The sequence below is a fragment of the Nilaparvata lugens genome, unplaced genomic scaffold (genome assembly GCF_014356525.2).
Source record: "Nilaparvata lugens isolate BPH unplaced genomic scaffold, ASM1435652v1 scaffold7107, whole genome shotgun sequence".
Lineage (NCBI taxonomy): Eukaryota > Metazoa > Arthropoda > Insecta > Hemiptera > Delphacidae > Nilaparvata > Nilaparvata lugens.
The window spans coordinates 400-12,312 of NW_024092855.1; the positions used below are offsets into that span (position 1 = coordinate 400).

Below are 11,913 nucleotides of genomic sequence, written 5' to 3' on the forward strand. Positions count from 1 at the left end.
TCTAGTAATTTCTTTGCTACATTTTTAGTAGGTATTGAGAGCAAGAATTTATTATAAAGGTTTACGAAATAATGTGATTCGATAAAAAGGTTAATAACTCTATAGACTACAATTTAATATTAAAATCAGAATTCTGTAAAATGTGTGACATTCAAAATAGGTACTGTACCAAATCAATTGAATTCCAAGTCTATTTTATTATGAAATCCATCCAGAAAAGTTCACGATAGTTAAAATATTTCATACATCACATCACCACAAACCAAATAGAAGGTAGGCTATACCTGTATAAACTATTTTTAGTATTATTTCCTTGGAATGTGAAAATATTGCAGCCAATGTCAATCCTATATGGTGGATTGTAAAATATTCTTTTTATTTCTGATCAAGCAATCTATGGTATCTATCCTATTCATAATTCAATCAGCTCAAACCATGAGTAAATATGCAAACTAAGCAGTGGAACATCTATAAGACAAACAAAAAAAAGAGAGATTTAATAATAGAGAAAAATTGGCTGGGTAATCTACTCACAAGATTTATAGTTTTCATTTTGATTTGATTGATGTATCGACAGCTGAGCGGTAGATCGAGGTTGCATCCAGTGAGTGGGTATTGCGCGCAGTCTTTGAGGCCGTGTTTCAGTTCTCCATTGACAATGGCCACCTTCAGCCCTTCCGGATCCCTCCCTATGGCCAGGTTGTACAGAGTGCATTGGAGTAGGGGTAGTCCGAACAGAAACATCATCATTCTGAAAAAATATCGGGGAATAAAAAACTGTTCATTTCATGAAAAAGCGTTAAAAATGCAGTTTGAGTGATAATAAATTGTTCATTCCACAAATAGGCTACATCGAAGTTTTTACTTTATTATCCCTTATGTATTGTTTAAAATTGATGAAAAATTGCTCATTCCATTAATAAACGTCAACGATAAATTTAGTTATGAAAATTAGTTCATTTTACGAATAGGCTACATCAAAGTTTTTACTTTATCACTTCTACACACAGTGTATAGTCTTGTAGGGTATTCCATCCATTTCTCTATACATAAATTATTGTACCGTAATTGTATTTTTAATTCTTGTATTTTTTTTTGCTAACTTATAAATAAATAAATAAATTGTATAAATGCATTTTTGTGGACTGAAGAATATTTGAATTTACTATGAAAACTCAAATTTCCTACACCCTATACGTTATTGTAGCTGTTGAACTACTGTTTTTGTTTTGATAACGATTCCTTACCTTATTTAAATAAAAATATAAATTTCAGTACGGTACCCTTTCAAATTATTTTGTCACAACATGTTCCGGACACTAATGCCATTTTCCTGGTTGTCTAAGATCTCGTTGTCACAGTGAGTGATTAATTCATTATTGTAAATATCTGACTGCTAGTCGTTCTTTTTAATAACAAAAAAGATTGGAGACCCTGTTGGGGCATGGATACTGGAAAGTTCTTGCGTAGAAACATTGCTAGAAAGTTCTTGGTTCTTATTCAAGACAATATCAAAAGTAACCAACAGAGACCAATAGGAAGAGCAATATAGAGCAATAGACAACAGTAAATAACAATTATAACAATATTTCAACAAAAAAAAAACATCAAGACAACATGACAGCTGAGCGTGTCACTAATAGATATCTATTGAAAGTGGAATATTATACAGTATATGGTGAACTCTGTGACGTATAAAAGTGATAGTAAGAATATGAACTATTGGAGATGACAATAACAGTAATTAGAACATAATAAGAGTAAAGTAAAACATAATAAATAAATGAAAACTTTTAGTACTTTTTATATTGTTTTTATTTGAATCAAGTAGCCAATATAAGCGAAGTGATTTTAAATAAATTAATTTTATTCATCAGATATAAAATACAAAAGCAAGATAAAATATGATTAACATAATAAGTATTATGTTTGAAGAACTCACTTGTAGCTCATCCTCTGACGAGCTGTACTGTTCTGACAGAGACTGAGGAAAGCCTGCTCCAGCGTGGCTGCACCATGGGTGGACATCAGCTGCAGTGGAGAGCCTCAGCCAATAGGCAGCCACCTCTCATCATACCCACCTGCAATAAGTTCACATTCAAACGATTCAGAAATCCATGATAATTAATGGATGTAAACGTCATACATAAACTAAACTCATGGTGTCATCCATTAAATGGAAATTTATGAATCAAAGATAAAATATAGATATTATTCTTATGGCATTATTGTACTCTAATGGTGAGTACAGACTTCGCTCTGCTCTGCAATCGAACGTCACTCGAGCAGATCGATTGATGATCGACCGGGGAGCAAGAGTGGAACGCGAGAAGAGCTAACATCTTCCGTAACATTCATGATCGGTGCGAGAGCAGAGCGATTGCGGAGCGATGGCGGAACGAGGGCGGAGTGTGCGTGGAGCGGGTTGGAGCGCGTATATCTGTACGCACCTTTATACGATCATCGCGACAACGTCGTGGAACATAAGAAATCAGGAATTATATTTAAAGTTGTGCTTGAAAACTCTTTTAATGATAAGTAGAAACGATTTTCAGTATTCATAACTTCAAAAACAGACTTTCAATATTCTAAGAAAAACTGTCTTGAAATTAATAAGATTGAAAAAATTGCAAAGCATTGCAAATTTTTTATTTATTGTTGTCTCTACTCACAATGTTTGCATTCCTCGCCTCTTCAATATAATGTGTTGTAATAATGATACTCTTCTTGTGATGACCCGCCAATTTCATCAATGGTCCCATATGCTGAAATACAGAAAAATTAATAATACTTTGAATAATAATTATTGTAAATTCAAAATTTACCAAAAACCTAAACTGGAGTAACAAGAACAAATTAATATGAAAATAGTTTCCACTATAGATGAGAACGTTATCATTCATTGATTTTATCATGAACATATACTGAAGTATATGACATAGTATACTATTTGAATAAACATCAAAATATAGATTTGAGTTTATAAGACAATAAAGGTAGTGATGATGGTTAAGCTAAAAATGGTGTTTTAAGTGATTATTGTATAAAAATAACAAATTATTATCATTGAACAAAATTTCACAATACACAAAAATCTATTCCACTAGTCTACATTCCTCTTTATACCTATTTTTTCCACAAATAACTCGAGAGAATTTAAGATTTCCATTCTATTGAGGCTAGTGAAAATTCTTGAGAAATAGAATTGTGAATAAATGAATATAAATTAGAAATATTTTGGTTACAATTTGAATGGCGTGAAGATTGACTATGATATTCATTCAAATGACTCATTAATGGATTGATTAGGTACCTTTGGCTTAGTAGAGGATCTAGTCCAACTGTTGGTTCATCGAGAATCAATAGCTGTGGATCATGGAGAAGAGTACTCCAAATGAAACCCTCCTCTGTTGACCACCACTGTAGAAAAGAGATAAATATTATGAAATCAAGATAATTATTATCATTATTGAACGAAAATTCAAATTAAATAACGTTGTAATTCACCCCGAAGACTTCTGCTACTGCAAATATGACAAGAGGGTAAACAGCTAGATGGAAATTCGATGAGCGCTACTATTCAAAAATCATTTGTCAGCCCGGGAATTTGAATACGGTAATAAATTGCAATATCTCAGTAATCAAGATAACTCTTCACTCGAAAAGATAAATGTTATAACTCATAATAATAACACATATTATCAACAAGTTGGACTGATTATAAAAAAAAAAACAAATTTGTGCAAATTTATGCAAGTAATAAACTTGTAAACTTGTAGTAGATTTTAATCAATCGATTCTTCAACCACTGACCACGCAACGACAAAAATCGAAGTGAATTAGCCCTGATTTTTGAAATGTATAAATGTAAATGACATGGGAACTTAATTTACGGCAAATATTTGTATTATTTGAGTCAAATGATTGATTCTGGAATTTAGGTTTTTCTCACTAAAAATGTTTCAACAAGCACTCTCATGAAACATTATCCAAATAGTATTTCAAAACCTCACACTTCCAAATTGGAATTACCCATCAGCTATCAAATCCTATTAAACTTGAAAAATATTTCAAGTTAGACTCTACAATATTTTGTAGATATTGAAACAATATTCTCACCTCAATGTGTCCACAATACTGTTCATCAGATGCAGTTCAAGCAGTTTTATGACTTCCTCTGATCTGTTGTCAACCTCTTCCATAGTCATACCATACATGCCACCATAGTAATTGAATGTCTCCTTTATTGTCAAATTGAGTAGAGTGCCACATCCTGCAAATTGAATAAGAGAATTAATATCATAAATAATGAAGATTTTTTCTATCCACACACATAAAAAAAATCGGTTTATAAATGTGATGGATTCTGATGAGATTCAACAAAATGAAATGAAATAAAAACATTCTTTAACATGCCTCTCTACCACTCAACCTCGAAGCAATATTTTAAAAGACAATCATGTTTAAGTAGGCTATAATTATTTTCTAAATTGGACGGAGCCAGATTATTTCTGCTGTTCTTAGAATTTGAACAATAATTTCCACTGATGTCAATATTTTCTGTGTGCAGAAGTCATTGAAGGATTTAATTGCAATTATTGTTATTTTCGTTTAGTTGGGTAGAAGATTATTGAGTTATTCAGTTGATTGATGTTGAAAGCATCATTCTATCATTCTGTGAATACAATGATCACAAATACTTCTCTCTATATAGGGCTATAGTGATTTGAAAATGGCTCTAAAGAGTTAAAACTTTAAAATAAAGAAAGGGTAGGCCTACGAACTTTTAAAAAGATTTTGAAAGCATACGTATAATTTTTGTCGTGTTTCAGTAATGATTCTATCATTCTGTGAATACAATGATCACAAATTCTTCTCTCTATAGGGCTATAGTGGTTTGAAAATGGCTCTGAAGAGTTAAAACTTTAAAAGAAAAGATAGGCCTACGTAATTTTTAAAAAGCTTTTGAAAGCGTACGTATAATTTCTGTCGTATTTCAGTAATGATCACAATAACTCTTTACATAGAAATAGGCCTACCTGATATAAGGTTTTAAACCAATTCAAACAGACTATTTAGTTACAAGAATAAGAACTATGTCATTATCATTCATTGTTATTATAGGCTGGCATATATTTAAAATGTGTGAATATGAAAATGACAGTATATGATAGAAATAATAGAATGACGGTACGAATATTTTACTGTTCATCATACTTTCATGAATAGTGTCACCTTTTCAAAAACAGACAAGCTGTTTTTGTGGCAATGAGTTTTTTAAATAGTGTTGAATAACTGATGTTGGATAATAATTGTTTCCTACTTTTTTTGTATTCCAGCTCTTCTAAACATCACCTTAAGTAAATGAGATTCACTACAATTTGTCAGAAAATTATATCTTCAATAGAAAAATGCAAAATTTTGGTTGATTAATTTTTCAAAATAAATATTTCACTATTGTTTGATTACCAACCTGTGGCATGTATCCAACATCACTCTTCTTCTTTGCCTGCATACGGATTTGACCAGAGTCCAGATTCATTCTTCCAACTATACAATTCAAAAGCGTTGTTTTGCCGCAACCGCTGGGTCCTAGAAGTCCATAACTGTGAAAAAATAAAGGATATTGGTTGATAAAGCATAGTGATAAAGTGAAGAGGAAATGCATAGTTGGAAAAAATATTTTTCATTTATTAGAGTATCTCCATTACTAGGAATATTGCAGAAATAACTTTTTTACTGAGGATGATGCTCTTACAAATGTTAAGCTTGTGCTTCAGTCATGAAAGTGAGCTAACATTTCATAGGTAGGCTTACTCGATTGAAAGAAATCATGTTTTTGGACTCTGGGGATCTTGAAACGTATAGAAAACTTGAAATTGGGGTACCTTATTTTTTTTGGAAAGCAATACTTTCATTACCTATGGTAATAGGGCAAGGAAGTAAAAACAAGTGCTCAACACATTTCGAGAATACTACTCTAGAACATGGTACGCCATAGTGGAGTAGGTCAATTTCCACACAGAAAACACTATAAACATTTAGAGAACACATTATAAGAAATTTCTGAAACTAATCATTGTATGTAATTGTAAACAGTCTAATACTTTCTGTAATTGATGCAGTCGTTTTATCATTTTTGGAAAAAAACATTTATTTATACATTTCACTAACACAAACATTAATACATGAGAAAATATTGTTTCATATTGAATATCAATGAGAATTTCCATATTATATCACGTTTAAAATGACTGATTCTCATCACACTTCATACTAACTGGAAATAATTAACATAAATATCTCCTTCAATTGAATATTAAACATTAAAGACATTCTAGTCTATGAACGTTCAGAATATCCACAACTGTTCTACTTGAAAATAACAGAATATACGAAGAGAATTCAAATACATGGGGTCTCATTCATTTCATTAGTTTAGAATACCAATTAGTTCTTAGTTCACTCTAATAAGACTGCTACTTCTGTTGTTTACATGATTATCATTGAGATCTCATCCTTTCATTGTTTTATTTCGTTTGTTGAATCTTAGTGATTCATATTTTCCACTAATAATCATTATCATTCTATTGTTCATTATCACATACGGTATGGTATTAATATTATTGTCCTTCACACTTCTATCGTATATTTTCTCTTGTTAACAGAATGATATCTAACACTGCTTGTACACTGCTTGATAGAGCTCACAGTTCTAATTTTGTCACTTCTACATTTATTTACAATAAATGTTTTCATTATTCAACAATAAATTATTCAATGATTCATCTATTTAAATGAAAATCGAGCCTCAATTTTGTCATTCAATAACGTTTTATGTGTGTACCGAATTTGATGATTTATTGTTGTTATAATAATTTATTATTTCATAAATTATTTATTTTTCAGTTGGAAAATTATCTATATAAATAAAATACCGCATCACGCCACCTCTGGTGTGCATCAAGCTAAAGTTTGTCATGAGATGCATTAAACTATTTGGCGGTACGAAGTTCGCCAGGCCAGCTAGTTTACGATAAATGTGGATGTGACAAAAAATGAAAACTGTGTTTTCTCAATAACTATGGAGAAGTTCTACAATAAAAATTCATATTCAACAAATCATATTTACTAATAAACAAATTAAACTAATAATAATTCAGTAGCAGAGTCTTCGGGGTGATCTACAGCATTTAATTGGATTTCGTTTAATATAATTATTCATCAATTAGCATTTGAACAAATGCATCTTCCAATTTATTTCCATGTATAAACTAATTAACAATTTTTTTTTAATATTGAATTGGGAAGTCCCACTCAATTTTCTACTAACAAAATTAAAAAGTTATAGTGTGTAATTATATTTATAAATACCAAGCACAGTCACTTGTATCAATAGATGATTGAATTAATTTATGTATATACATACATGGCTCCTTGTGGCACATTCATGTTGAGTCCCTTAAGCACAACGTTGTTGACTCCATAGCGCTTATAGGCACTGTCTATGGTCAGGGCACCTCGTTCTGTTGGTTATCCATTGTGTTTGATCTGCGATTGCCATCAATGTCACTTCATTTCATCTGCACACCACAAAACATATTCATTCAATAGGATAGTTACTGTACATTTTGCCATTGCAAACTCTTTTTCTACTAATTCACAATATATACTCTTCAATGATCCTGCAACAAAAGGCGAATAAATTCAATAGTTAACCATGATAACTCTGGTGATTCGGAATCCACCTGAGGGCGATACCACATAAGGCGCTTTCCAGACATTTTCATACGTCGATTTTAGAGTCGGCAGGGAAGGAAGTTCTCCGAAAGGCTGATTGGGTTGACTCAATAGCTCAAAATGGATGAAATCATACATATATGTATGAGATGGAATGTCAGGCTGTCTGTATTGTCATGCTTCATTTAGATAGTTATATTAATACAAATGAACTTGAAAACCGGTAATGTCAATACTCTTATTATCATTATTTTTTTTAGTGATGATAAACAGTTCTGTCAAATCTTTTATTATAAATAATGCCCTGATTCTATTCAATTATAAAGTTTTGTGTGATGAAGTTTTTATATTCCCTGAAATAAATTATAATACTGAATTGCATTTTGTTCAGAAGTGTGATGGAATAGGCATGGAGGTACAGCTTCTCAAGATTTTTCAACTATCAACTTATTCTTATTCTCATCAAATAAGTCATATACCAAACACTTTTCAAGATATCAAAACAAGTCAATAAGCGTGTAGTAGTCTGTTTTGATCAACATGTAGCCCCTGTAGCGGTATCCATTTTTCAAAGATTCTATACCGTACACCATATTGAATAGACACTTTCAATTACGAGAAAAGATACCTCTTAAAATAGTTATTCTATTGAGAGAGAATACACAATTCCACAAATAATTCAACCTTTGCTCTCTCTCCAAAACTCTCAATTTTTTCCAAACAAATTAATGAGAAAATAGAATTCAGTAAAGTCCTATTCATTTTTTCTTGAGTTATGAAAGCTTCTCATTTTTTTCATAACTCTACTCTATGAAGTTATTGAAGAATACAAAATCAGCCTGAACAGGAAATACTAATGTATCGGCAAAAATGACACAATTCAAGCAGCAATTTACAGGTGAAGAAATAAAACTAGGTCCCCAGAACAAGTGTAGACTACGACAAGACCAATCATTTTCAACTCCACATTCATTAGGCGCACTCACATACATATTCCTTATAGCAGTAGCAAATCAATTACATAGTCAACTTCTCTACGGTGAGATTCACCTGAAACTGTCAGCATTCCTCCTAAATAGCATCAATGCTTGCCATTCAACCAATACTGTTTAGAGTGATTCTCACTAGACCGCAACCAATTCCATAATCTTCCAGATTCAACTTTCTCCTTTTCTGACTCCTGTTTTTCCTCTTCTTCTTACTTCATACTTTTCCAATCTCATTCTTTCTCAATTTTTTTTTCTTTGTAATTTCCTTGGATTACTTCTTTGAAGACCGGCTGAGCATGATTAATGAGTAATAGTAGTATAGTAGAGTTATTTCTGCTTTTTTGACTACTAATTTTGTTCTGTTTTGCTACTCATGTTTCTCTTCTAATCTAATGAATGATTTGATGTGATTCGATTTGATTCTTCTTACTTTATACGGTACTCTTCCAATCTCTTTTCTCTATCGATAATTTATAATTTTTCTTATGATTCACTTGAATCACTTTCTTGAATACTGGCTAAGCAAGTTTAATGAGTAATACTAGACTTATTTTTGACAATTTTGCTCTTTTTCCCTACATGAAAACATGTAGGTAGATACATGAAAACGAAGGGTATATTATAGACAATTTTTAGGCACTAGTTACATCGTAATAATATTCTGCGAAGCAATCTTATTTACAAAATTAAATCTAAATCCAGTAGACAGTGTTTATTACTGAGAATACCCATGCTCGTATGAGAGTCCTAGTATGGAGAAATAGAAGGATAGCTTCATATTGTTTTTGGTTCGAGCGTAGAAGAGAATGAGATGAATTGGAGAATGCTGTTGTGTCCCTAAACTTTGGGTGGGTTCCAAACTGGAAGGCACTTGTTGTGAAGCGCCATTTCATTGTTAATTACTTCTGCTTTTTTGAGGTAGATGAATACTTGAATCCACAGACAATACGATTGATTGGCTGATTCCAAACATTCCCTCCATATTCCATTGTCAACTGATCTATTGTTGCTGAATAGAAAATTTCACTCTCAACACTAGAACTCCTGCAACAGTCGTAGGGAAATGCGTAAAATAGTGAAAATATACATTAAATTGAAGATAATTTGGTGCTTTATCAGCTCATAATCAGCACGGATTTTTTATTCAATCGTTCAAAAATTATAAGGCCGAAAAGATTAAAAAATTGGAGGCAAAAGTGTTTTTTCAAAAAAATGTCTTACCTTCAAGAGCGGATATCTCAGAAACTATGAGAGATATGAAAAAACGTAGAGGACAAAACTTGTTGATAATTTTGTAAGCTTCAATTTTGCATAGAATAAAAATGTTCATAAGATGCATAGTTTCCGAGATATATGCGAAAAATGAAAAAATGGTACTTTCAAACCACCCCCACCCTTTAGCACAGGGGGTAGGGGTGAGGACGTTTGGTATGTTAATCCTCTTACTATCCTAAAGAGAGCTGTGGAGTTGAAAATGTGTTCCAAACTTTTCCTTCTATACCTTTATTTGAGCATTCGTTGCCTGGACTAACTGGGATGATTTCAATCTCCAAATCAGCGCGTACCGTATTGCATCAGCTGTTATTGCTGCTGATACATCAGTAAAATTGCATCAGCAGCTGATAAGATTTGATTATCAGCGGTCAGCTGCGACTATCCTATCCTCTATTGCATAAATAGACCGACCGACAAACCTACACAGAGATTCACTAAAAATTGTCAGCATTCCTGAGGTATTAACAATAACTCTTACCATTCAACCAATACTGACTGTTGCTAGTGAGCTTTTTATCCCGGCAATCTGCGGTACTATAGTGAGCTTTAATCTGAAATGTCAGAATTTCTAATATAAATAGCAAGAATGCTTGCCTTTAAACCATTGCTGACCGTTTGAAGTGAATATCACTGTCCTTTCCTTTCCCATCCGCTCCTTTAGCCAATGACCGACGAACTGAATAGAAGCCACACTATATGAATGTATAGGCCTAGAATAAGTGAATGTGGCGTGCATCTATGTTCAACGTTATTACCAATACCAAAGCATGAGAATCGGTCGTTGAGTAACACATGAATGATAAACTACTACTAACTTTTATAAGTAATAGATTAACACTTTGGACTATCAGCCTGTGGTTTAATGGGAAGCATAATAATCTTATTCATGAAGAATACTCATATAATTTAAACCGAGTTTCACTAGAGGTAATAGGAGGGGGGTACCACTTTGAATAGTCTTGGTTGTGATGCTGGAGAATTCTTCTTTGTATTATCTTTTTATTCTTCTCAATCATAAATTTAAATAAAATTCCATTATTATTATTATTATTATTGCTTCTATTTTTTCTTATTTCCGAAATTCTTCCCTTTGGAGAGGATCATTTTGTGAGATTCTTTATTCTTGTCTTATGAAAATCGGAATCAATTTTTAATATACTGTATTTACTACTCTGTTCATTTATTTTGTAATGTATATTTTTTATGAGGGTTTTTTATGGATTATGAGCTGGAGAAGTGTTTTATCAGCTTACTGAGATTTCTTCGACTATTGTGTATGGCTTGTATGTAGTCTCTTCCGATCCTTTTCTTTTACGTTGAAGCAAGTTTTACTAGGAGTAATAGGCGGGTACCACTTGAATTTTATTCGTTGTGGATGCTGGAGAGATCTTTTATCTTTTTTGTATTATCTTCCATTCTTCTCATCATAAATTTAAATAAAATTCCATATTATTATTATTGCTTTTTTCTTATTTTCGAAATTCTTCCTTTTGATAAGGATTATTTGTGAGTTACTTCATTCTTGTCTAGTGAAATTCGGAATAAATGTTAATTTTTACTGTAATTTACTACTCTACTCATTTTCCAATTTCTCTTCATCTTATGATGGGGATACTTCTAGATTAAGAGCAGGAGAAATGTTTTATTAGCTGACAACTAAAATTTCTTTGACTGTGAGTATGTGATTTGTATGTAGTCTCATTCCATCCTTCATTTGACTCCCATCTCTTCTGCTATTTTCACAATTTCATTCCACAATTTATTTATTTATAATTTTTACAAAGTAGCATGACTGGGAGAGTCAGTGTAGGATAATCCTTGTACTATTTCTCTCCCAAATTTAGATAACATTTTAAATGTACGAAATATGGTTATGGTTTCACTTTCCTAAAATTTGGTTCATTTTCAC

The 11,913-nt window shown here is 32.0% G+C and overlaps 1 protein-coding gene across 1 annotated transcript; it reads right to left on the reverse strand.

The window, feature by feature from the left end:
- Window positions 1–349: 349 nt before the first annotated feature.
- LOC111059652 (ABC transporter G family member 23-like) lies at window positions 350–7,526 on the reverse strand (the record flags this gene model as incomplete). The annotated part of the gene is given in 11 exon segments (XM_039445506.1): window positions 350–751; window positions 1,943–2,045; window positions 2,048–2,081; window positions 2,673–2,752; window positions 2,755–2,765; window positions 3,314–3,386; window positions 3,389–3,420; window positions 4,120–4,255; window positions 4,258–4,273; window positions 5,474–5,606; window positions 7,430–7,526. Coding segments are annotated over 11 exon segments (998 nt in total), but the record flags the coding sequence as incomplete, so codon positions are not given.
- Window positions 7,527–11,913: the final 4,387 nt, after the last annotated feature.